The sequence below is a fragment of the Panthera tigris genome, chromosome B3, assembly GCF_018350195.1.
Source record: "Panthera tigris isolate Pti1 chromosome B3, P.tigris_Pti1_mat1.1, whole genome shotgun sequence".
NCBI classification, from domain to species: domain Eukaryota; kingdom Metazoa; phylum Chordata; class Mammalia; order Carnivora; family Felidae; genus Panthera; species Panthera tigris.
In genome coordinates, this window is record NC_056665.1 from 144,235,785 (window position 1) to 144,263,454 (window position 27,670).

Below are 27,670 nucleotides of genomic sequence, written 5' to 3' on the forward strand. Positions count from 1 at the left end.
CCTGTCTTGCGGTCCACCTTGTCCACATCCTCCTCCTCCTCTTCGGGGGCAGCCGGCGGCGCTGTGTGGAGGCCCCGGCGTTGAGATCCGCGGTGCGACGGGCGAGGGCGGAGGAGGAGGCGAGGGGGTCCGGGCCCGCGGGGCGCCCTGAGGCGCGGGGACGCCGGCGGGCCGACCGCAGCCCGCCGCCGGCCCGGCCCCGCCACCGCCGCCCGCCGGGCTCCTCGGCGCGGCCGCCGGGGCCGGGGGAGCATGAGCCCCGGGACCCGCCGAGGGACGGCCCGGGCCCGGCCCGGGATCTAGACGGCCGTGGGGGAGGGGAGCCGCCCTCCGCGGCGCCGTTCCGGAACCGCAGGGCGCTCGAGGACGAGGTCGCCGGCCCCCCGAGGCCGTGTGCTGTTTTGTTTCACCCTCGCATTGTGCAGAAGTGGAGTGGAGTAAAATGTCCACTAGGACCCCGCTGCCAACGGTGAATGAAAGAGACACTGAGAACGTAAGTGCCCTGGGCCTTGTCGGGATTTGCCCGGGCCGGGTCTCCCCCGCTGCCTCCCGGAGCGCGACGGCGGCCCGAGCCGTCGGGGGTCCCCGGCCCGGAGCGCGCCGGACGCGGTGGGCCGGCCGGAGGCCGCGGGGGGCGGCGGGGCGCGACCGTTTCCTGGAGGCGGCGGCCCGGGTCGCGCCTCCGTGTTCTCGCCGAGTCCCGCTCGCCGGCCGGGGTTGGGGGGCGGGGGGGGGGGGGACCCCGGCCGCCGCGCCCGGTGCGTGTTGTCCGCCCTCGGCCGCGCTTGGTGCTGACTTGGGGCGGGCTCTCCTTGCAGATCGGGCGGGCAGCTCTCGAGGGGCTGGCGGGCTGGAAACGTGTTCGTGGTGCCGGTAAGAAGCCATTGATCGGGTCGAGTGGGTGGTCCTTTCTGCCTGGTTTTGTCAAACTGTCTGGAACTAAGCTTAGTGACAGGCTCGAAACCTGAGTGGCCACGGGGGGAGTGTTCGAGGGCGCCTTGGCAGGGTCAGGAGAGAAGTTTCGGGAGAGAGAGCGTGCCGGCTTCGTTGAGGAGTCGCTTCCCTTCCAGGCGCATCCGTCTGGAAGGGTCGACGAAGCGGTTTTGAAAGGAAGGTGCGTGGTAACGCCGCCCCGGCCGGGGGACACCCGCTCCGGGCTTGGCTCTCGCCTGCCGACCGCCCGCGGGCTTCGCCGGCGCCGAGCCCCCGCTCCAGCGCTCGCAGCCCGGGATTCTGTACGCGGACCCTTTGGTTGTGTCCGTGGGAACGTTTCAAAGGGCCGGGGGCGGCAACGTGCAGCGGAAAGTCCTTCGGAGAAACGTCGACTCCGCGCGAGTGCTTTCTGAGCTCTCGTCTGGCGCTCGGTTCGGGGGAGTTCGGGCCTGGGAGGTGCCTCCTGTAAGACGTGGAGCAGGGGGCTTGTGGAGAGACTCCGCGGGCCTTTCATTAGACGTGTTGCGGGGTGATTCCTGGCAGGAAGACGCCGTCACTTAGGAACAGCCTTCTTGCTCTGCCTGTTTCCCTGCTTTCAGCCGCGTCCCGAGACACGGTGGCCTGGCGGTGTCGGTGCCTTCGTCTGAGTCTTGCAAGTGCCGCTTGTTTGCCGGGTGGCTCTCAGGTGACCTAACCTGTTCGCGCAGGGTCTGGTCTAAAGCGTTCCCGTAGCGTATCAGTCTCCATCCAGGACGTAGTGCTCTTTCCCCTGGTGAGTGAGTGGTTCCGCGGCGCGCGTTTCTTCACCTGAGATAGATTAGAAAGTTCCGTGAAGAGTCAGTGATGGGAAATCATAGACCGGGTGAGTCCGTGAACTCATTTTCTTACGGCCCTTTTGAAGAACGCGTTCCTGACTTGGTCATTTTCCTGTTCCTTGACCACGCTGCAGAGCGGAGTAAGCAAAATAGGGAGTTGAGTAGCTTCGGTCCTTGACTTCCGCTCAAAGCGGCAAAATCTTACATTGAGCCAGAGCAGGAGCTCCATGCTTTCTAAATGAACTGAAGCCCAAAACAGTCAGGTTTGTGATAATGAAGGACTTACCCTAAGTGAGTCTTTACTTTGTTCTCTGGTGAATTTGTTGAATCGTGTTCTAATCTTTCTGTGTGTTGTTAGAAACTACTAACTTTATTCTTTGAAAACAGTGTAAGGTATGGAGTGTGCCTTTATTCTTGTAGAATGTGTTTAAATTTGAATTTCTGACAGTGTTAAAATCAGAGGTTTGTAGCATATCATGGCATTAATTCACCGTGCCCTGTTCCATTTTTTAACTTGTATTAGAATCTTCTGGAAGTAGTTGTGTGTCTTTGACAGTGTGGTGCCCTTGTGTCGAGCGTTACGTGTCTGGCATATGTCATATTATTTGCCTGCCATTCCTGAACTGCCAGTTGAGTGGTGAGGGTACAAGAATGAATGAGAGCTCTCAGTTTCTTGAGCAGCTGTTTTGTTAAAGTCAGATTTATTGAGATAGAACATTTACTCTTCCTAAGTGTCTTGTTTGATGAGTTGTGACAAATGTATAGTCATGTAACCATCACCACAGTCAAGATACAGAACATCTTCATTGCCCAGGAAGGTGCTTGCTGACATCGTGGCCCTTTACAGTCAGTCGCCTCGCTCTACAGCCTTTGGCAACCACTGATCTGTTATCTGTCCCTATAGTTTTATGTTTTCTAGAATGTCATATAATTGGAATCTTTATTAAAGTTTGTGTGTGTATCAGTAGTTCATTTCTTTTTATTGCTGAGTGGTAGGTAATTCATTGTTTGGATGTACAAAAGTTTCTTTGTTTTTTTTTTAAGTTATTATATTAATTCCAGTATAGTTAACATACAGTGTTATATTAGTTTCAGGTGTGTAGTATAGGGATTCAACACTTCCATGCATCACCCAGTTAATGTACAACAATTTCTAATCCATTCACTGTTGATGGGCATTTTGGCTACTATGACTAGAACAACTTTATCTTTTTTGTGAAAAGACTTTCCATTTTGCTTATCTTGGGAATCAATTTTAAATAATTGTATATGGCTGTGATGGGAATGTTGCTTATAGATAGAGGAATAATAAAAGGCGGATTATTTGCAACAAGAATATTGTCTTCATCTTAGTCCACTACTCTGTTTTCGTTTGTTTGGTTTATAAATGTGAGCACCCACCTTTAGCTGATGGGTATATAAAAGATAATACTGTTTTCAAATAATTTTAAAACTCATAAGGACTAATCAAATAATCTGACCTAATGAGGATGCTCAGAGAGGTGACAGGAGCTGCTGTGACAACACTATTTAGTAGCAGAGCCACCACTAGGCTCCACATCTCCAGTTCAGTTCCCTCTGCTTTTTTGGGTACCAAGCTGTTCCTCAAAAGCTTATGTACTAATTACTCAACCAGAGAGATATAGATGTACCATTACACAGAGTATAATTAAAATAAGACTTAAATGTATTGTTACGGAAGATTTCAAACAAACAAGTAGGGAGAATTTAGTTTGTATTAGTGGTTCTCAACCAGGAACAGTTTTGCTGCCCTGTGGACATTTGATGATGTCTGGAGACATTTTTTTGGTCGTCACAACGGAAGAGAGTTTACTGACCAGGAATGCTGCTAAACATTTTACAGTGTACAGGGCAGCACCCCTTCCTCCCCCCAACAACAACAAAACATCTGGCAAAAAATGGCAATAGGGTCAGGGTTGAGAAACCCTTGTATATAGTTAGCCCCCCACATAACTCAGTGGCCGTCTTATTTCATTTGGGGTCTCCCCAAGAAGCAAATTCAGTACCTCATATCATTTCATCTCTAAAGCTTTTAGGAGAGATAAAGCTTTAATTTTATAAAGATTGTAATCCTAGTCCCTTTATCATAATTTCTTAACATCAGATATCCAGTCAGTCTTCAATTTTCCTCAGTTGTCTACTTTTTTAACACTTTGTTCAAATTGGACTCCATCCAGGGTCCATATATTACAGTGAGCTAATATGTGAAATAAGATGCATTTTGAAGGCAACAAAAAAAAATTTATGTTTTGGTTTTTGTTCTGCAGTGTCATGACTTATATGGAGCCATGGGCAAATCCTGTTTGGACACTGGTAAAATCAGAAATGTATTTTTTCACTTAAATTTTAAAGCATATGACACGTTGTAAGCTTGAGCTGTTTGTCAAAGTACCAGAGGCCCCAGGGCTCTTGTCAGTTAACAGCTCCTGGTGTGTGTGCAGCCTGTATTTACTTATTATTAGTTAATGGAGACAAGCCATCAGAATTTCTGATCTCTGTGAAATAGATAAACTGATGGTGTTCTTGTCTAGCCAGGTATAGGTTATAGGAGACTGTCATTAACCTGTTCAAGTTTAAGTGCCTACTTTGTGTAGGACACTGCTAGGTTCCATAGAAGTTATTATCTAGGAACCATGTTGTACCTGTACCTGCTCTTTAGGACTTCCCCGTCCCTGCAGAACAAAGCATCCTGAGCTCTGTGAGCTAGTCTAATAAACTCTCAAACTGGAGTAAACGCCAGTATCACCTGGAGGGCTTGTTAGAGCTCTGATTGCTGGGCCCCTCCCCAGACCTTGATTCTAGTTTGCATTTCTAACAAGTTCCCAGAACTTGTGGTCCAGAAACCACACTTTAATTACTGCATTAGTATTCATTGAAAGCTTGTCAACTAAACTATGTCCCTTTAGGTTGTATTGTGACTATAGAAGAGAGATTTCCAATGGATTAAATAAAATTTTCAAGCTCCGTGAGTTTTTAAAGTTGGTTCTTTGTAAGAAAGTATGGTTATGGAGTATAAAAATAGTTACTATTTGTTGATCACTTACTGTACTTTAAATGCCATTTCTTTTAAAGTATATACTATGCCTTTATTTAATCTGCCTTTTAACTTTCAAGCACAACTATCTGTTGAATAAAGCCTGTTTGGGCCTTTTAAAAAAAGTTAATCTCTGAAGAATTAATATTTTTTTATGGTGTCAAAGTGTTTTGAGAAAAAAATCTTACAGACTTCAATTTGAAGGTCATTTTTGTTTCTTCTATGGGTAAATTAGGTGAACTTGGAAATTTGCAATGAGTAGAGTACAGGTTACTTTATGTAGTGCATGGTTATTTACATTGTAATTACCCGTGAGAGACTTATACACAACTCAGTGTAAATTTGTGGTACCTGTTGTCTTTTTTTTTTTTTTAACATTTATTTATTTTTGAGACAGAGAGAGACAGAGCATGAACGGGGGAGGGTCAGAGAGAGAGGGAGACACAGAATCTGAAACAGGCTCCAGGCTCTGAGCTGTCAGCACAGAGCCCGACGCGGGGCTCGAACTCACGGACCACGAGATCATGACCTGAGCTGAAGTCGGCCGCTTAACCAACTGAGCCACCCAGGTGCCCCTGGTACCTGTTGTCTTAAAAAAATTTTTTTTTGGTTTATTTAGTTTTGAGAGACAGAGAGAGAGAGAGAAAGAGAGAGAGAGAGAGAGAGAGAGAGAGAGAGAATCCCAAGAAGGCACTGCACTGTCAGCATTAAGCCCAAAGCAGGGCTTGATCCCACAAACCATGAGATCATGACCTGAGCTGAAATTGAGAGTTCGACGCTTAATTGACTGAGCTACCCAGGCGCCTTGGTATCTGTTACCTTTAGTTTTGGAGGATTGTTCTGGATTCTAAGATCCAAGATCTAAGACAAATTTTGTCCCTGGAATTTTTTCCCAACCAGGAAGTGAGAGTCAGGGAATGCAGCCCTTTCTGATCACCACTAGGAGGAGTAAAGCAGAAAACCCTTGTCTCACCTCCATCTTATTTTATTTTTGTATATTTTTAAGTATTTTAGTACTTTTTTTTTTTTTAAGTAAACTCATCCCCAGCATAGGACTCGAACTCATGACCCTGGGATCAAGAGTCACATGCTCTACCGACTGAACCAGCCAGGTACCCCATCTCACCTCCATTTTAAACTTTCAAATTAAACCTGAAGGAGAGAACAGATGTCTTCCCTGGAAATCTCCCAGCTTTAATGTTGTCTTACAAAAGAATTTAAAGAATGTGCTTGGAATTTGTCTGCAAGTAGTAATAAGGAGTTTATGCTGACCCATATGCACCTGCCTGCACAGTAATTGGGAGGGCGGAAGTTGGCACTGGAAGAAAGCATTTTTTTCTTCAAGGAATAGTTCTTTAGCACTGCATTCTAGCCACCTGAACTGCTCATCTGTGGCTAGTCTTATATAATCTTATGTAGACTAGATAAGGCATTGTTTAAGTGGGTTACAAAGGGGTCTTGGTGTTAAACAGCAAGAGGTGTTTTGTTTGTTGCTAATAGGCAGTTGCATTTGAGTGGATGTTCAATATTGCGGGGTTTGTAGTATGGACATTTTACATGAAGATGTGTATTTGGGTAGAATTTAATATAAAATTTGAATAAACTGAGCCCAAAGGTTTTTATTTCTGAATTTTATATATAACTTCATTCTTTATGCAGTAAGCACCTTTATGACTTCATTGACTACAAGAGCAGATTCTAGCAGGGAATCCTAGAGAGGAGTCGACCCAGAACCATTCCCTAACTCAGCTTTCTGCTCTGAGAATTGCCGTTCTTTATCCAGTAGAATAATTTAAACCAGGGCAGTCACCTTTTGTTGTCAAAGGCATTTGAGGTGTTTTTGATGGCATTCTGTTCACATACTGTCTCCACCTCTTTCCTTGTCTTCCCTCAATTGCTAGCCTTTACCTATTCCTAGGCCCTCCTTGGTATCCATAGGCATGTATTAGCTCTATTAGTGGAATGGAATAAAAGAGCTTGTTTTCTTCTCTTAGAACGTTGCCATCTAGACGTTAAAGATGTTTAATGATAAAGAACCTTCTATGTTCCATGGTAGTATATTCCAGTTTTTGTTTTGGGGTTCTTTTTTTTTTTTTTTTTTTTTTCATTTCTCTTACTTAGTTCAGGTTGTTAACATTTGTTTCCTGCTTATTGTATAGTGGTTCTTCATATTATTGCTGTGGAACAAATCACTCCATAACTTCGTAATGTAGAACAGCAGCCATTTTATTATGCTCACAGGTTGTGTTTGAGGAATTCAGACAGGGATGACTTATCTCTGTTCTTCTATATCTGGGACTTCAGTTTGGAGGATCTCGAAAGGCGAGTGGGATTTGAACAGCTGGGCTGGAAGATCCACATCCTAGATAGTTTCTTCACTTATGTATCTGGCACCTTGGCAGATGTGGTTAGAGGGCTAGGCTCAGCTGGGACTCTTGGCCAGAGGGTCTACAAAGGGCTTTTCCAGTGTGGAGGCCTCAGTGCGAACAGACTTCCGAGGTTGCTCCGTGTTTCAGAAGAGATAGAAGCTCCCTGCCTTTTATGACCTAGCCTCAGAAGTCACACTGTGTCATTTGCTCTCGGTTAAATCTATCACAACACAAGGGACACAGACCTTACTTTGTAATGGGAAGTGTGTCAACAATGTCAACGTCATGTTTTCAAAACAACTTAATGGTAACTCTTTGGGTTTATAATCTGGTCTAGCATTTTATTGTGTGACCTTGGACAAGTTATTTAACTTTTTTGTGCCCCAGTTACCTCATCTGTAAAATGGCATTGGTAATAGTGACGACCTCATAGGGCCGTTACAACGATAAGGCCTTCCATGCGCTGGCTTTCCTTTCTTCTTGGTCCTCACCTTCTGCCTCTCCTCACCCACTCTGCCCATAGACCTAAGAGTCTTCTTGCTGTTCTGTGAACACACAAGCGACACTCCAACCTCAGGGCCTTGACGTTGCATTTCTCTTTGAACACCTTTCTTCCAGATATTCTTATGGCTAACTTTCTCACCTCCTCTTTTCAAATATCACCTCAGTGGCTTAATCACCTGTGACTCTCCCAGTCTCCCTAACCCTGGTCTGGTTTTTCTTTTCTCCATTGCAGTTATTACCTTCTTACGTATCATATTTACACATTGTTGTATGTTTATTGTGTTTTGTCAGTTTCTTCTGGTATATACTGAAAGCTCCACAAGAACAGAAATAATTTGTTTTGCTTACGGATACAACAAATACCTAGAACATGCTTGTCATCTGTTATAGGGGTTCAATAAAATATTGGTTGAATTAGTGGTTAAATGAGACAATATGGGTAAAAGCATTTAAAACAGTCCCTGTTACTTACAGTAAGTAACAGATAAATGTTAGCTGTCGTTAATGTTGATGGTCTTTTTACTGGTCTTCTCATCTCTATCCCTGTATCCTTAGCTTCTCCCCTCTGTAGTTATTCCAGCAAGATCATCTCCTTTCTCCTTTATTTATTTGTTTATTTATTTATTTATTTATTTATTTTTTAATTTTTTTTTTCAACGTTTTTTATTTATTTTTGGGACAGAGAGAGACAGAGCATGAACGGGGGAGGGGCAGAGAGAGAAGGAGACACAGAATCGGAAACAGGCTCCAGGCTCCGAGCCATCAGCCCAGAGCCTGATGCGGGGCTCGAACTCACGGACCGCGAGATCGTGACCTGGCTGAAGTCGGACGCTTAACCGACTGCGCCACCCAGGCGCCCCATTTCTCCTTTTTTTAAAACCTCAGACTGCTTTCTTAAAGGGAGAACTGATGGATAGTGTCTGGGCTTTGAAGGGAGAGAGAAAGATGGGAGCCTAAGACCAGTTGAAGGAGTGCATCTGAAGACATGTCTGAGGTAGAGTGGACAAGATGCGGAGCAAAAGAGAAGGAACAACAACAAAACATACAAGAAGTTGGGATTTGGAGTTATGTTAATTACATACTTGTAATTAAAACTCGCTTTCAGAGGCGCCTGGGTGGCTCAGTCAGTTGAACGTCCGACTTCAGCTCAGGTCATGATCTCACGGTTTGTGGGTTCGAGCCCCATGTTAGGCTCTGTGCTGAAGCTCAGAGCCTGGAGCCTGCTTTGGATTCTGTGTCTCTCTCTCTCTCTGCCCCTCCCCTGCTCACTTGCTCTCTCTCTCTCTCTCTCTCTCTCTCTCAAAAATAAACATTAAAAAAAAATGTAAAACTAGCTTTCAAATACAAGTAACTTAATCATGACCAATTCACTGATCTGTGCCTCATCTTTTAAAAATTTAATTTATTTCACTGTTTTTTTAAGTTTTAGATGTAATTGACATAACCTCCATATTGGTTTATTAGTTTCAGATGTGCTACATGATTCACTATTTGTATTGATTGTGTAAAGATCACCACAATAAGTATAATAATTAATATTCGTTACCATACATACTTCGTTTTGTTTTTTTTTTCTTGTGATGAGAATTTTATGATGGGTTTGTGGGTTCGAGCCCCACGTTGGGCTCTGTGCTGATGGCTCGGAGTCTGGAGTCTGCTTCAGATTCTGTGTTTCCCTCTCTCTCTGCCCCTAACCCAGTCGCATTCTGTCTCTGTCTCTCTCAAAAATAAACAAACATTAAAAAAAATTTTTTTTTAAGCTTTTGGAGGTTTATTCTTGATCCACCTTTCTAGCTTTGTTGTTTCCAACTGCTCATCTGTATAACCTTAATACTCTAGCCAGACAGTTCTGCTTAGCTATTTGTTTACCCAGTGATTTCACACCTGCTAGTTGCCAGGTCCTGTATTCTGAGAATACAGAGATGAGACTATTCTTGCCCACAAGGAACTCATAGTCAAGTACTTTGGTGTAGGCATTAATTAAGCTAAGGGTTGGGGATGGAGAGCAGAGCAAGGCAGAAAGGACAGCCTAGTCAGGAGCATAAGGATAAATTGTCAGCCATCATGATGTCAAGGAAATGAAGTGTCCCCCCCCCCCCCCCACCAGTGTTAGTGTCCCATGAAATGAGAGAGTTGTGAGAGACGAAAGTGGTTTCACATGCAGGTTGGGGTGCGGGGGGGGAGGGGAGGGGAGGGGAGGGGATCATTTCCCCACCCCCCACGTTTTCCTAGGTTTCCTTGTACTAGTGCCTGGCTTGAAATAACCATTGTCTTTCATTAGAACTCTACTACTTATCCTTTAAAGATTATCCCTTCATAAGATACCTTTTTTCTTTCATCTCACTCAAATGTGATCACCTCCTCTGAGTGCTTAGTACTACATTATCCCACACAGTAGCTACTAGCCACGTGTGGCTGCTGACCACTTGAAATGTGGCTCTGTAAGGATGAAATATATACAGATTTTAAAGACAGTGTGAAAAAAAGAATATGCAGTCTTAATCTTTTTATATTATGTGTTGAAATATTTGAGAATATATTGGGTTAAATAAAATATTAAAATTAATTTAACCTGTTGATACGTTTTTTAGCGTTTCTACTAGAAAATTGAAAAATACATAGACGATGGCACTTAGAGTACCTACTCTCTGATTTTCTCAGTGGGGCAGGGATTGCCTTTTGTTTTAGTTATTATTCCGCATGTTAGCTCTTCAGGTGGGTTAGGAGTACCTTGAAGGTTTGGCACCATACTTTATTTCATCACTCTGTAGTGCCTGGCACTTAATAGTTGCTTAGCTTATAGTTAACTGGTCAAAAGCTACTGAGTGAAATTTTTCTTTAGCCACAATTTATTTGTGCCTGTAGTCCTTTTGGGGATTAGATGAGTAAATGATTTTTCAGTCTATTATGATAGTTTATCTGTTACAGCAGTAATATTTTATTAAAAATGAAACCAGTTTCACTGAATTTGTGGATATGAACAGTAATAGTTTCCCATTTCTGTTGTTCATATTCTTAGAAACCTTTTTTGTAAACTCAGCTGCAAAAAGTCACATTATCTTTTTTTTTTTAATGTTTATTTTTAAGAGAGACAGAAAGTGAGCGGGGGAGGGGCAAAGAGAGAGGAAGACAACAGAATTCCAAGCAGGCTCAGGCTCTGAGCTGTCAGCACAGAGCCTGCCTCAGGGCTTGAACTCCTGCACCACAAGATCATGACCTGAGCCGAAGTCAGACGCTTAACCAACTGAGCCACCCAGGTGCCACCACGTTATCTTTATAGGTCAGTGTGAAGCCCTTGTCTTATTTATTCTTGTTAATCCCCATAGTTCATTCCCCATAGTTTGTTTAATATGCTGTAATGTGTGTACATGTATGTGCTCTTACAGAGTATACATTTGGCACCTCGTGTAAATACTGTATATATCTCATCTATGAGTCTAATCTGTTTTCTGACCACTACTTAGCAGTCTGTGGGATGGTGATCTATCTACCATACTCAACCTGTCTGCTCCTCAGGGTTAGACATTGCACTTCCTGCGGCCACAAAATACTACCATGAATGTCTTTATCCATGTCCCTTATGGAGCTGTGTAAGACTTTCTTGGGGTAGCTAGGAGTGGACTTGCTCTGTCGCAGGAAATACAGATAGGGCCAGAACTTGTCCTTCTGGGTGGCTAAATCAGTCCACACTCCTGCCAGTAGTGCATAGTATCCCTGGTTCCTGCCAACATTTAGCATTATCCAGCTTTAAGTTTTTACCAGCCTGTTGGGTGTAATGTGATATCTCATTGTAAACTTGTATTTCTCTTTGATTTTTATTAGGTCTATATATACTTTGGCTTTTGGGGTGTTCTGTAATTGCTGTTTTTCCTTTGTCCATTTTTCTTTTGTGTTGTCTTTTCCTTGTTGATTCTTAGGTATTCTTGGTTTTCTAGATGTTAATCTGATGTAGGTTGTGGACATTGCACGTATCCTCTGTCATCTTTCTATAATGCCCTTCATTGAACAAATTGTTGATTTTGGTGTAACCAACATAAATGGTGCCTTGTGTTTGTGCTTTTGAAGTTTTACTTAAATACCTGGATCACAAGGATATTCTCTTATATTTCATTTGTTAACCTTGTATCATTTTACCTTTCACATGTAGGTTTTTAAACCCTGGAGACATAGCCTTTCTCTGGTAGGGATCTAGTTTTGTACACCCCCCCACCCCCCCCCCCCGGCTGATAAGGTGAACCGGTTTTCCCACTGCTGTCTACTCTGCAATCTATCCTTTCCCCTCTGGTTTATAGGGCCCCTTTCATTGTATCTTAAGGTTCCCATGTACTCATGTCATTTAGTTTTATATTCTGGTGCATAGGTCTGTTTTTCCGTTGTGCCCATACCCCTTAGGTTTTTCTGTTCTCTTTAATTACTATGGCTTCACAGTCAATGTTAATCTTCTTAATCTGTGTATCTATGTGTATATCTTATCTATTGAACTTTTTATTTGGAAATAATTTAAGACTTAAATAAAAATTGCCAAAGTGGTACAGAGTATACAGAGTATGCCTTTCACTCAGATTCCCCTAATGTTAACACCTTTATAACCATAGCTCAGTTATGAAAGCCAGAAAATTGATATTGGTCTGATACTGTTGATGATGATGATGATGATGACGACGACGACGACAACGACGACGATGACGACAGAACTTGAATTTTCACCAGTTTTTCTCCAGGGTTCTTTTTTTCTTCTAGGATCTAATCAAAGATCCCACATTGCGTTTAGTTATTGTGTCTCAGTCTTCTCCAATTTGTAATGGTTCCTCTGTCTTTTATGCCCTTGACAGTTTTGATGAGTACTGGTCAGTTATTTTGTGGAATATATCTCAGTTTAAGTTTGTCAGATGTTTTTTCACAATTAATTAAGGTTATATATTTTTGGTAAGAATACCACACAAAAGATGTGTCTCTCTTAGTGTATGCTATTAAAAGGGTACATGAGGGGCACCTGGGTGGCTCAGTTGGTTGAGCGTCCGACTTCGGCTAAGGTCATGATCTCACGGTCTGTGAGTTCGAGCCCCGCGTCGGGCTCTGTGCTGACAGCTCAGAGGCTTGAGCCTGCTTCGGATTCTGTGTCTCCCTCTGTCTCTGACCCTCCCCCGTTCATGCTCTGTCTCTCCCTGTCTCAAAAATAAATAAACATTAAAAAAAAAATTAAAAAAAAAAAAGAGGGTACATTATATAGATATGTTTTGTTATGCTTGTGTTAACTAACTTAGATCACTTTTTGTTTCTGAGCCTTTTTCTTTTTTTTTTTTTAACTCTTTTTTTGAGGCTGACCTGGCAATTATTCATCCATGTAAACGTCAGAGTAAGATTAAAATTACTAGAAAATTAAAAAAATTTTTTTACTTGGGGCACCTGGGTGGCTCAGTCGGTTGAGCGACTGTCCGACTTTGGCTTAGGTCATGATCTCATGGTTTGTGGTTTCGAGCCCCGAGTCCAGCTTTGTGCTGACAGCAGAGCCTGCTTTGGATTCTCTGTCTCCCTCTCTCTCTGCCCCTCCTCTGCTTACACTCACTCTCTCTCTCTCTCTCTCTCTCTCTCTCTCAAAATAAATAAACATTTAAAAAAATGCTCAAGAACTACTGACTGGAAATTTTAATTGAAATTGCCTTGAACTTGTAGGTTAATTTGGGTAGAATTTATAGTATCTATCCATGAACATGGAATTTCCATTTATTTAAGTATCTTTTAGGTCTTTCATTAAAAATTTAAAGCTTTCTCCAAAGAGCTTCTATATATTCTTTTTGATTAAGTTAGTTTCTACCTGCTTTATAGTTTTTATTGATATGGTTATTTTTTTTGTTAAATTTTGTGGCAGGTTACTGCCAGTGTAGAGAAATGTGATAGGTTGATCTTGTATCTTGCCAAACTCTCATGAGTTCCAGTGGTATTTCTGATTCTGTTGGTTTGTAGTTAGATCATATCATCTACAAACAGTTACAGTTTTATCTCTTTCCTTCTGATTCTCATAATCTTACTTTTTTCTTTCCTTCAAGTATTGGCCATAACCTTTAGTATTATGTTAAATAATGGTAGTGATAATAGACAACTTTGTCTTGTTTCTGATTTTCAAGAAATGATTCTAAAGTTTCTCCATTAGTGTAATATTTGCTGAAGGTTTTGGTCCATGATTTTTATCAAAGTAAAGAAGTTCTGTTCTGTTTCTTGTTTGCTAAGAGTTTTTTAAATCACAAATTGTTCAATCTTATGAAATATTTTTTTTTTTTTGCAGTGAATGGAATAATCGCCCTGCTGCTTTCAAAAGTGAAATTTGATTTTATGAATATCTCTAAAAGTACAAAATACGTGGGGGACAGCCCTTTATTGTCACAATTTAGCTTTGTAGATTTTTTTACATTTGAAAAACCTGCCCTTGTGTTAAGGAGGTGGTTTGTTATTTTAAGGATTAGAAAGGATGCGTGGGCATGTCTTGTGTTTTACAAAAGGGACCAAGGTTTATTTAGGAAGAGTCGAAACATGATGTAAAGTTTTTTTTTTTTTTTAACTTTTAAACCTGATCCCGTCCCCCCTGCCCCACCCCAGCTGTATTGAGAAGTAATTGACATACATCACTGTATAAGTTTAAGGTATTGGTTTATGTCCATTGAGAAATGAGTACCACAATATGTTCAGCTAACATCCATCTTCTTGTATAGATAACAATAAGAAAAGAAAGAAGAAATTAATAAAGGAAAAAAATTTCTCATTGTGGTAAGAATTCTTAGGATTTACACTTTTTTTTTTTTTTACGACTTTCCTATATATTATATAGCAGTGTTAGCAGTAGTAACCATGATTTACGTTACATCCCTAGTACTTATTTACCTTATAACTGCAAGGTTGTCCCTTTTGACCATCTTCCCCCAGATCCCCCTTCCCTACTCATTTCTTCTGGTAACCATAATTCTCATCTCTTTTTCTATGAGTTTGGGTTTGTTTTCTTGTTTTTGTTTTGCTTTTGGATTCCACATGTAAGTGAGATCGTACAGGATTTGTCTTTCTCTGATTTATTTCACTTAGTATAATGCCTTCAAGATCTGTCCATGTTGTTAGAAATGGTAGGATTTCCTTGTGTGTGTGTGTGTGTGTGTGTGTTTTTTTTATGGCTGAATGATACTTTATACATACCACAATTCTTTATCCATTCGTCCATTGATGGACACTTAGGTTGTTTCCATGTCTTGGCTACTGTACACAAATGCTGCTGTGAACATGGGGTGCAGATAGTGTTTTTGTTATCTTCAGATATATACTCAGAAGTGGAATTGCAGCATCATATGGTAGTTCTGGTTTTAATTTTTTGAGGGTTGTCCATGCTGTTTTCCACAGTGGCTATACCAATTTACAGTCCCACCAACAGTACACAAGGGTTTCCTTTTCTCTACATCCATACTATTATTTGTCTTTTTGCTTATGGCTATGGCCACTATGACAGGAGTGAACTGATATCTCATTGTGGTTCTTATTTGCATTTCCCTAATGAATAGTCATGTTCAGCATCTTTTCATGTACCTGTTGGCTTTTTGTATATCTTCTTTGGAGAAATCTCTATTCAAGTCTTTTGCCCATTTTTAATTAGGTTATTTGTTTTTTGCTATTGAGTTATATGAGTTCTTCATATGTTTTGGATATGAACTCCTTATCAAATATATAGTTTGCAAATATTTTACCATCCCATAGGTTATTTTTCACTTTATTTATGTTTTGTTTTGCTGTGCAGAAGCTTTTTAGTTTGATGTAGTCTCACTTGTTCATTTTTTATTTTGTTGCTTGTGCCTTAGGTGTCATCCAAAAAATCATTACTGAGACCCATATCAAGGAGCTCTGTTCCTATGTTTTCTTCTAGGGGTTTCATGGTTTCAGGTCTTACATTTAAGTGCTTTTTAATGACTTTAATTTTTATTTGAGAGAGAGAGCCCACGTGTATGCCTGTGTGTGTGCAAACGGGAGGGGCAGAGAGAGAGGAGAGGGAGAGAGAATCTCAAGCAGGCTCCACGCCCAGCACTGAGCCCAATACAGGGCTCAATCCCAAGACTGTGAGATCATGACCCGAGCCGAAATCAACAAAGACACTTAACTGACTGAGCCACCCAAGCGCCCCTTTACATTTAAGTTTTTTAATCCATTTCAAATTAGTTTTTGTGAGTGGTATAACATATGGATCCAGTTTCATTCTTTTACATATGAGTACCCAGTTATACTAGTATCTTTTATTGAAGAGATGGTCTTTTCTCCATTCAGTATTCTTGGCTCCCTTGTCAAATATTAGTTGACCTTATATGTTTGGGCTTATTTCTGGGCTCTCAATTATATTCTGGTCTATTTGTTTTTATGCCATTATCATACTGTTCATTATCATAGTATAGCTTTATAATATAGCTTGAAATCAGGAGGTGTGATACCTCCTGATTTGCTCTTTCTCAATATTTCTTTGACTGAGGTCTTTGTGGTTCCATATAAATTTTTTAGGAGCGTTTTTCCTACTTCTGTAAAAAAGGCTATTGGAATCTTGATAGAGATTGCATTGAATCTGTAGATGGCTATTAGTAGTTTTGACATTTTAACAATATTAATTCCAACCCGTGAACACAGGATACCTTTCCATTTATTTGTATTGTCTTCAATTTCTTTCATCAGTGTCTTCATAATTTTCAGCATAGAGAGCTTTCACCTTAATTTATTCCTAAGTATTTCATTCTTTTTGATGCTATTGTAAATAGGATCAATTTCTTTTTCAGAAATCTCATTAGTGTATAGAAACACTACTGATTTTTTAAAATGTGTTTTTAAAGCTTATTTATTTATTTTGAGAGAGACAGAGCCAGCATGAATGGGGGAGGGACAGAGAGAGAGAGAGAGAGAGGGAGGGAGGGAGAGAGAGAATCCCAAGCAGGCTCTGCACTGTCAGCACAGAGCCTTATGTAGGTCTCAAACTCATGAAAACATGAGATCATGACATGAGCCAAAACCAAGAGTTGGATGCTTAACCAACTGAGCCACCCAGGTGCCCAGCACTACTGATCTTTTAATTTAATTTTTTTTATCTTGCAACTTCATTGAATTCATTGGTTAGATCTAACAGTTTTTCAGTTGAGTCTTTAGGGTTTTCTATATATAAAATCATGTTTGTTTTTTTTAAATGATTTTATTTTTTAAGTAATATCTCCTCCCAGCGTGGGGTTTGAACTTAAACTTACTCCCGATACCAAGAATCACATGCTCTGGGGCACCTGAGTGTCTCAGTGGGTTGAGCTTCTGACTCTTGATTTTGGCTCACGTCATGATCCCAGGGATATGGGATTGAGCCCGGTGTCTAGCTCTGTGCTGAGTGTGGAACCTGCTTGGGATTATCTCTCTCCCTCTGTGCCTCACACTTCAATCATGTGTGTGTGTGTACTCTCTCTCTGTTGCTCTCAAAAAAAAAGAAAAATTAATAAAAATAAAAGAGTCACACATTCTACTGACTGAGCTAGCCAGGCACCTCTATAAAATCATGTCTTTTGCAAACAGGGACAATTTTACTTCTTTTCCAGTTCTGATACCTTTATTTTTTTTTCTTGCTTGATTGCTCCCACTAGGACTTCCAGTGTTATGTTCAATAGAAGTGGTAAGAATGGGCAACCATGTCTTTTTCTTGAACGTAATGGAAAAGCTTTTATCCTTTCACCATTGAGTATGATGTTAGCTGCGAGCTGCTCATATATGGACTTTTTATGTCAAGATATGTTCTTTCAGTGCCCAGTTTAACAGTTTTCATCATGAATGGATGTTGACTTTTGTCAGAAGTTGGATGCTTTTTCTGTGTGTATCAAGATGATTACATGATTATTTTCTTTAATTCCGTTAATGTGATATGTTACATTGGTTGATGTGGTGAACTATCCTTACATCCCAGAGATAGATCCCACTTGATCATGGTAAATGATCCTACGTGTGTGTGTGTGTGTGTGTGTGTGTGTGTGTGTGTGTGTGTGTGTATTTTTTAAATTAAATTTGGTTTTTTTTGAAAGAGAGACAGAAAACATGAGCAGGTGAGGGGCAAAGAGATTGCGGGGGAGAGAATCTTAAGCAGGCTCCATGCTCAGTGCTTGATCCCACTACAGTGATATCATGACCTGAGCCAAAATTAGGAGTTGGACACTTAACCAGTTGAGCCACCCAGGTGCCCTGGTAAATGATCCTTTTAACGTGCTGCTGAATTCAGTTTGCTAGTATTGAGAATTGAGAATTTTTACATCCATATTCATCAGGGATATTGGCCTGTAGTTTTCTTTTCTAATGGTGTTCTTTTCTGCTTACACCTGATTTCTTAAGTAAGCTTCTCAAATTTAAGATTAGTGCCTTACCAGATAGATACAATGGTAAGCCCAAAGCCATATTTATCATGCTAAAAAAATTAAAATTAAAAAACTTTTTGGTGGGGGTGCCTGGGTGGCTCAGTTGGATAAGCATCTGACTTCCACTCAGGTCATGATCTCACGGTCTGTGAGTTCGAGCTCCGTGTCAGGTTCTGTGCTGACAGCTCAGAGCCTGAAGCCTGCTTCAGATTCTGTCTTTCTCCTCCCTCTCCCCTCTCCCCGCCTCTCCCCCACTCATGTTCTGTCTCTGTCTCTTAAAAATGAATAAATGTTAAAAAAAAAATAATTAAAAAAAACCTTTTTGATGTGTGTCTAAGGTATATTCTCATTTGTATCTTCTGGTTATATGATTTATATTCTATGGCTCTTAAATATGGATACATTTTTAAAGAACATAACAAAATGGAATGCATTCTCCATTCATTTTTCTTTTTCTTTCTTTTTTTTTTCCTTTTTTTTCCTTTTCCTTTTCCTTTTCCTATTCCTATTCCTTTTCCTATTCCTATTCCTATTCCTATTCCTATTCCTATTCCTATTCCTATTCCTATTCCTGTTCCCTTTTCCTATTCCCTTTTCCTTTTGCTTTTGCTTTTGCTTTTGCTTTTGCTTTTGCTTTTGCTTTTCCTTTTCGCTTTCCTTTTCCCTTTCCTTTTCCGAGAGAATCCCAAGCAGGCTCCGTGCTCAGTGCTGAGCTGACATATGGCTCAATCCCAAGAAACTGGGATCCTGACCCAAGTCGAAATAATCAGAGACTTAACTGACTGAGCCACCCAGTCACTCCTCCATTCATTTTTCTTATTGCTTCTTACATTAGTGTTGATACAGCTCTGTAACAGTAGTGCTTTGACTGAAAGTAATAAACTCTAACATAATGGCTTAACCAAATAGGGGTTTGCTTTTCTCACAAAAGAAACATACATAGTTTCTAGCTTTGGTTCAGCAGTATAATATTGAAGTTGCTGGTTTTTATTTATTTAAAAAATATATATATATATATTTTAATACTTTTTTTTAATGTTTATTTATTTGGGGGGGGGGGGGGGGGGGACGGGGGCGGGGGGAGAATCCCAAGCAGGCTCTGCACTGTCCGTGCAAAGCCCAGCACGGGGCTTGTAATCCTAAAGACCGTAAGATCATGACCTAAGCTGAAATCAAGAGTCTGAGCCACCCAGGCGCCCCAGATTTTATTTATTTTTGGGAGAGATTGAGAGGGCAGGGAGGGGCAGATAGGGGGACAGAGGATCCCAAGCGGGCTATAGTCTGACAGCAGCAAGCTGATGGAACGCTCAAACTTCCCAACCTCTAGATCATGACCTGAGCCAAAGTTGGATGCTCAACTGACTGAGCCACCTAAGCACCCCAGAGCTGGTGGTTTTTAAAAATACTATTTTCTTGGGGTGCCTGGGTGGCTCAGGCGGTTAAGCTTCCAACTCTTGATCTCAGGGTGGTGAGTTCAAGCCTCACGTTGGGCTCTGTGCTGCGTGTGAAGCCTACTTAAAATAAAAACAAAAAATTTTCTTTCGTGTTTGAGACCTTTTGGCTGCAAGATAACTTATACATCTGCAGTTATGGTTGCATTGAAGGAAAGAGAAAGAAGGGACTGTACTAGTGTATCTGTGCCCCTTTGTGAGAAACAAAAAGTTTTCCCAGAACTGCCCCTGTCCTGCCCCCCACCGGTATGTTTTCATTAATGAGCACCGGCCAGAACCGAGATGCTCAACCGAATGAGCCACCCAGGTGCCCCTAGCTACAGACACGTTTGAGAAAACAATTATTTAGTTGGTCTTGTTGCCTCATCAAATACCCAGCCAGCTTCTCTTGGTAATGAAGAAGGGAGAAATGGATATTGAGTATATAACTATAATGTTTGCCCCATTCTCTAATATATTACCTGGAAATTTAAATTTTCTGCAGTAAAGGTTTTAGTTTGCAAATGGATGCTTTATAAATTTGTTAATAATCTCCTGTCTTTGGTTTGCTTCTGGTTATTTTCAGTAGCAGTGTACATATTCTAATTTTCTGGTGGATGAAGTGGTATCAGCTCAACTCCATGGGAGAGAGAAGGTTCAGGGCTCCTTTAATCTTTAAGACTTGAATTTAACAGCTTAGAGTACCTGTTAACATGCTTAGTGCTGCCACAAAATGTAATGTGAATACTGAAGAATTCTATAACATTTTTCCTTTTTTACCCTTGGGTTGTTTACTGGCTCCATAGGGAGGAAAAAAAAAAACCCTTATGCATGAAATAATTGGCTAATAGTAAAGAATTCAGAATTATTTGGTTAATTGTTTAGTATAGCACATTGAGTGGTATAAGATTAGAAACTTTTTTCTTTTTTTCTTAATTTTTTCTTTTTTTTTTTTTTAGTTTATTTATTTCGAGAGAGAGAGAGAGAGAGTAGGAGAGGGACAGAGAGAGGAGAGAGAGAGAATCCCAAGCAGGCTCCATGGTGTCAGCACAAAGCCTGACGCAGGGCCTGAACTCATTAACTGAGCTCATGACCTGAGCTGAAACCAAGAGTCGGATGCTTAACTGACTGAGCCACCCAGGCTCCCCTAGAAACAGTTTTTCTTTAGGGCCATTGATAGAAGCATGGGATGAATAAAATGAAAGAAAGCCAAGTAGAAGCTCTAGTAACTGTTACAGGGCCGTATCAACACTAACATAAGAAGCAGTAAGAAAAATAAATGGGGAATGCATTCCATTTTATGTTATACATACTAGCTCTTGAAACTGTGTCCATATGTAAGAACCATATAATTTATTATATGACCAAGACACAAATTAGAATATACCTTAGACACACATACACCCCCCAAAAATAATCTTTAATTTTTTTAACATAGTTAAATATGGTTCCAGGTTTGCTTTTCTATCTTTCTGGTAAAGCACAAACCTGAAATTTGAGACGCCTACTTAAGAAATCGGGTTTAACTAGAAAAAGACACTACTAGAAAACTATATGCCAGTATATCCCTGATAAATAATTTGTGTCTGTTTTGAGAGAAATTTTTTTAAGTTAAATACATTAGATTTCCCCCCAAAATTTTTATTTAAATTCTAGCTAGTTAACATATAGTATAATGCTGGTTTCAGGAGTAGAATTTAGTGATTCATCATTTACATATAACACCCAGTGCTCATCACAAGTGCCCTCCTTAATACCCATCACCCATTTAGCCCATCCACTACCCACCTTCCTCCATCAACCCTCAGTTTGTTTGCTCTATTGTTAAAAGTCTCTTATGGCTTGCTTTTCTCCCTTTTTCCCCCCCTTCCTATATATTCATCTGTCTTGTTTCCTAAATCCCACATGAGTGAAATCACATGAGCCCGATGTGGAGCTCGTGAGTTCATGACCTGAGTGGAAGTTGGAGGCTCAACCGACTGAGCCACCCAGGCGCCTCAGGATTTCATTCTTTTTGATGGCCGAGTTAGATTTATTTATTTATTTACTTATTTTAATTTTTTTAACGTTTATTTATTTTTGAGAGAGAGAGAGAGAGAGAGAGAGAGAGACAGAGCACGTGCATGGGAGGGGCAGAGAGAGAAGGAGACAGAATCTGAAGCAGGCTCCAGGCTCTGAGCTGTCAGCATAGAGCCCGATGGAGGGCTCAAACTCACAAACTGTGAGGTCATGACATGAGCCGAAGTCGGAGGCTTAACCGACTGAGCCACCCATGCACCCCAGATTTATTTTTTAAAGATTTTCTTTTTAAGTAATCTCTACACAATTTGGGGCTCAAACTCACAACCTTGAGATCAAGAGTAGTGTGCTCTTCCCACTGAGCTAGCCGGGCACCCCCCCTAGATTTTTTAATTTAAGGACTTTATGTAAGGAAACACCAAACTAAATATACTTAGTTTAACCCTATTGTAGTTTAACAAATTACCGTTTAACAGATATTTCAAATTTACAGATACTACAATTTAAATATACTGAAGTTTAGTATACTTTAAATATACTAAGTTTAACCCTATTGTAATTTAACAAATTACAATTTAACAGATATTACAAATTTAACAGATATTTAAATCTGTTGTATGAGTTTATAATCTAACAGGGAAATGCAGGTTTCTTTTGGCTTTGTATTATGATTGTTTATTTGCATAAGTGTATTAGTTTAGGTTGCGTTATGCTGTAGTAACGTACACAATCAAAATCTTAGTGGTTTAACACAGTAAAAACCCTTGTTTAAACAGTTTGCCTGAGGGCTTGTTGGCTCTATGAAGATTGATCTCCCTGTCCAGGATAATTTGGCCCTGAGGGCTTCTGTCTTTGGGCAATGCTTAGGATTCAGGAGAGCAAAAGATGGCTGAAGTCAAGCACTGACAAATAATGCTTTTGCATGGGAATGACATGTCATTTTCATTTGTATGTCATTGGCTAAACTTAGGGACATGGCTGGGCCAACTCAAATGAGGGAAGAGGGTCTGAGTTCCTCTGTGAAATCAGTGGGATCCTCCACAAACTCAGAAGCAAAAGAGCTAATATGGTGGCTAATAGTATTGTCCACAACAAAGTAGCATAATATAGATAGATACAAAGTACCCCTGGAACCCAAAGGAGAAGAAAAAGAAACTGATTAGATGCAAGAAAAGTCACAGGAGGCTTCATAAAGATGGTGACAAATGATCCAAACATAAGGGGATGAGTAGGAATCTTAGGTTTGAAGAGAAGAAAGGGCATTCAAATTGAGGGACTAGGACCATCCTGGAGAAGAGTGGATGATATAGACAGAAAGGAGGAATGGATTAGATCACACAAGGCCTTGAATTCATTTAGCATTCATTCAGCAACAATGTATTGCACAGCTACTCCGTGTCAGTCACTGCTCCCAAGTTCTAGGAATATCTGATAATAAACAAAACAGACAAAAATCCTTGTCCTCCTGAAGGTTACGTCTGGTTGATGCTAAGAAATTACTCTTTAATTATAAGTAGATTGGGGAGTAAGAGTAACATAAGCAAAGGTACAAACTTTGGATGCCTATGAATCTTAAGATTCTTGTAATATTCCTATTTTATGTGTAATAGAAGACAGTTGACTTGGATGTAAGTTAATGTTTTCTCCATTTAACTGTGTCTCATGCTAGAAAACTTAATGTATGAAAAGCTGAATTTACAAAACATGTAAATTAGAAAATACATTTACATTACACAAGCTTTTTTAAACCAAATTGTGGCTAGTACAGTTTTAGTGACTGTATTTTTGTTGTGTAAATAGTAAAACCACTTGATACATACCTCACTCGGCGGGACAGGACTTTGTTTTATATACTGCCGTGTTCCAGTTCCTAAATTATATTCTCTTTGGATTTCTCACTAAGTCGTGATGTGGCAGTGAATAAATCACAAAAGTATCCTCATCTGGTGAAGGATCATACGTGCTGGTGCATTTAATAGCTATGGAAAAGTTACATTCTTTATGATTATAAGGCAGCCTTGTTACTCCTATTTTATGTTACAACCACATACAAAAAATATCTCCTTTCCTTCTGAACACCCACTTCAACCCTTGATGGTATTTTTCTTCTCGGCATTTGCTTGTTTTCCTCATAAATTTATATCGTGGGCAAATTCCTTTAAAGTGCTAGATACGTTAGGATTAAAATTAAAGCAGTGGTGTTTTGTTTCTTCAACTAGGGGCTCTTAAAACTTGGCAGGTACCATGTGTTCTCTCATTTCCTTATTTTTATGTATGTTATATTGTAGCACACGTCACATGGAGATGGGCGGCAAGAAGTTACCTCTCGCACTGGGCGCTCTGGAGCTCGGTGTAGAAACTCTATAGCTTCCTGTGCAGATGAACAACCTCACATCGGAAACTACAGACTGTTGAAAACAATCGGCAAGGGGAATTTTGCAAAAGTGAAATTGGCAAGACACATCCTTACAGGAAGAGAGGTAAATATTAAGTTTAATTTCTGTTATGATACTTGCTTTGTTCAGTTCCATGCAAGAGAGGAAGAGAATGTATATATTACTTGAGCTAATTTCTGAGCTAATTAAATATTGTTTTTAAGAACAAGAAACTTACATACTAATTTTCTGGGAGTTCCTTTGCTTTCTCATGTCTTTAAATGTAGTATTACATTGAGTGTTCGAATTGGCTTTTGCCAAAGTGGGTAGTGTTTTGTTCTAAGAACTGCCACCAGATTAATATTCTTTCTGCCACCAGAATAAAAATTGTTTGGAACTTAATGTATAAGCTCACAGTACTTGGAAATCATGAGTGTTGTCTGTTTTTATAGATTTTTTTGCCCAAGAAGTTTCTTCATTTCACCGAAGAAACTTTTCTCATAGCCTAGGTTTGATTGGCTGTTGTACAGGAAGGCATATGCTTTCCTAACTTTTGTGATGATTGGCTTTCTGCTCAACTGCATTCTGTATTTATCAAAAATACACCTGTTAAAACTCCTGAATTGACTCCCTCCACATGTTCCACATGTGCAATACAGAACCTGTTTTGCTTCTTCGACTTCTTGCATTTAGGTCTCTATGCCTGCTATTTCCTCTGCCTGAAATGCACTTCACACTTTTGTGTAGCAACCACTTCTTCTGGGAAGGAGTCGTTGATGGACTCCCTTTTCCCAGGTATGGGACTCAGGTTAAAATTCCTGATACTTCCCCTCAGATAGCACAGTTTACATTTATGGGAACTGCTTATTTACCCATCTTCCCTCTCTGGTCTGTAGGGCAGATAGCCGTACTTAACAGCGTTTGGCACATAGTAGGTGCTTAGTAAATATATGTTGAATGATTGTAATGATACTTCATTATTTTATTTATTTATTTATTTTTAATGTTTGTTTATTTTTGAGAGAGAGAGACAGAATGTGAGCGGGGGAGGGGCAGAGAGAGAGGGAGACACAGAATCCGAAGAAGCGGGCTTCAGGCCCTGAGCTGTCAGCAGAGAGCCCGATGTGGGGCTGGAACTCATGAACCATGAGATAATGACCTGAGCTGAAGTTAGACGCTTAACCGACTGAGCCACCCAGGTGCCCCTGTAATGATACTTTTGAAGGAAGCTTTTTTTTTTTTTTTTTTAATTTTTTTTTTTCAACGTTTTTTATTTATTTTTGGGACAGAGAGAGACAGAGCATGAACGGGGGAGGGGCAGAGAGAGAGGGAGACACAGAATCGGAAACAGGCTCCAGGCTCCGAGCCATCAGCCCAGAGCCTGACGCGGGGCTCGAACTCACGGACCACGAGATCGTGACCTGGCTGAAGTCGTACACTTAACCGACTGCGCCACCCAGGCGCCCCCATATTTTCTTTTTAAAATAAGTTTCCTATTTGTGTCCTTTATCCATTTTTCTTTTCCCGTTTAAATCTTAATGATTTAAACCCGTTATGTGTTTCATACATCAGTCTGATCTGTCTGGGTTTCATGTCTAATCTGAGTTTCATGACTTGGTAAGAAAGGTTTAGTTACTTTGCCCCAAGATTTAAAAAGTGGCTCTGTATCTTCTTCAAATAGTCCTGTGGATCCCATTTGAATGTTTAATTCATTTGGTATATATTTTGGGGGATTGGTATGAAGTGTAGGGCTTTAATTTTTCTTCCCCCATGTGGTTTATCACTTGTCCTGGGATCATCTGTTCTTTCCCCCGGTTGAAGATACCTGCTTTATCACTTACCAAATTCCCGTATATGTCTTTTGGTTAATGTCTGATCTATTTATTTAGTCTTGTACCCATACTACGGTAATTTTATTATGGCAGCTTTGAATTGTACGTTTTGATGTTTTAGAGTAGGTTAAGTGCTCTGAGGATTATTCTTTTTTTTTTTTTTTTAATTTTTAATTTTTTTTAATTTACATCCAAATTAGTTAGCATATAGTACAACAGTGATTTCAAGATTAGATTCCTTAGTGCCCCTGACCCATTTAGCCCATCCCCCCTCTCACAACCCCTCCCATAACCCTCAGTTTGTTCTCCATCTTTATGAGTCTCTTCTGTTTTGTCCCCCTCCCTGTTTTTTTATTATTTTTGTTTCCCTTCCCTTATGTTCATCTGTTTTGTCTCTTGAAGTCCTCATATGAGTGAAGTCATATGATTTTTGTCTTTCTTTGACTGACTAATTTCACTTAGCATAATACCCTCTGGTTCCATCCACCCACTTGCAAATGGCAAGATTTCATTCTTTTTGATTGTCGAGTAATACTCCATTGTATATATATACCACATCTTCTTTATCCATTCATCCATTGGTGGACATTTAGGCTCTTTCCATACTTTGGCTCTTATTGATAGTGCTGCTATAAACATGGGGGTGCCTGTGTCCCTTCGAAACAGCATACCTGTATCCTGTGGATAAATGCCTAGTAGTGCAATTGTTGGGTTGTAGGGTAGTTCTATTTTTAGTTTTTTGAGGAACCTCCATACTGTTTTCCAGAGTGGCTGCACCATCTTGCATTCCCACGGATTATTATTTTTTAAAAACTTCATATCTCTTCTTGCCATTTGCTGTGTTAAATGAACTTTAGAATCAAGATGCCATGTTCCAAAAATAGTCTTAGTGGAAATTCGGTAAGATCAATTTTGATAGGAATTAACTGAATTTGTAAGCTGATCTGGGGGAAATTTGCTATTTTATGATACCAAACCTTTCTATACAGGAATATGAAATGTGTCTCAATTTTGTTTTCAGAGTTTGTAATTTTTTTCATCTAAGTTTTTGCATAATTCTTTTTCAAGGGGGTTACAAATACATTTTATTGAGTAGGTGAATACTTTTACATAATTCTTAAGTCCATTCCAGAGTATTTAAAAATTTTTTTGCTGTTGTGAATGGAATTTTTTCCTTAGTTGTTAAGGAAATGCTGTAACATTTGTATAACATCTTGTATCTGGGCACCTTTTGAACTCTCATTTTGGACATCAAAATTAAGCAAGTTTTTGCTATTTTTTAAATTATACATCTTTTTCCTTTGACGTACAGTCTTCTGAATTGTAACAGTTGTATAGATTTATGTTGCCACCATGTAATGAAGATACAGAAGGGTAGCTACAGGGAGCTGTCAGGCCAAACTGTTTTTTAAAGGATGGGCAAAATACCAACATGTTTATCAATTAATGGGGATAATCTGACAGAAAGGGAAGATGGTGCTATAAGAGAGATATTTGAGTGAATGAGAGGAGATGGTGGAGGCGTTGGCCTTGATGTGGACAGTTGTTCCATAGAAACAGGAGAAAGATAGAGGATACTTGTATAGGTGCAGGTGAGGGGCTCTGTATGGTGGTATGGGAACCTGTGGAAGTTTTCTTCTCATCACAGCTATTTTTTCAGTAAAATGGAAAGCAAAATCATCAGCTAAGAGTGTGATTATCAAGGAGGCAGGAGGTGTTAGACATGTGAGAGGTTATAGTAATTACCAGTCAAGCAGGAGAGTGAACGGACTAGAAGAATTGCCAGGCAGCCTTAAGGCTTCCCTGAAGTTAGCGATCATGGATTTAAAGTGGGAATAGGCACCGTGGCTGGAAATTACTCTCCAGCAACATCCAGGTACCCCAGACACAAGCCTGGTATTTGTAGATGGTTGGGGTTTTTGTCACACTAAGTGTAGTGAAATGGGAACA

The 27,670-nt window shown here is 40.4% G+C and overlaps 1 protein-coding gene across 12 annotated transcripts in view; it reads left to right on the top strand.

Moving 5' to 3' along the window:
• The first annotated feature begins 264 nt into the window (after positions 1–264).
• MARK3 (microtubule affinity regulating kinase 3) overlaps positions 265–27,670 on the top strand; it is a 111,680-nt gene continuing 84,274 nt past the window's right edge. For 5 of the 12 annotated variants that reach the window (XM_042990647.1, XM_042990648.1, XM_042990649.1 and 2 more), the window contains exons 1-2: positions 265–493; positions 23,802–23,993. In XM_042990647.1, the coding sequence (XP_042846581.1) occupies positions 443–493; positions 23,802–23,993 (243 nt within the window). In that variant the 5' untranslated portion in view covers positions 265–442. Of the gene's footprint in view, positions 494–23,801; positions 23,994–27,670 lie in introns of those variants that run through there. The other 7 variants (XM_042990653.1, XM_042990655.1, XM_042990657.1 and 4 more) reach the window with 3 other exon arrangements.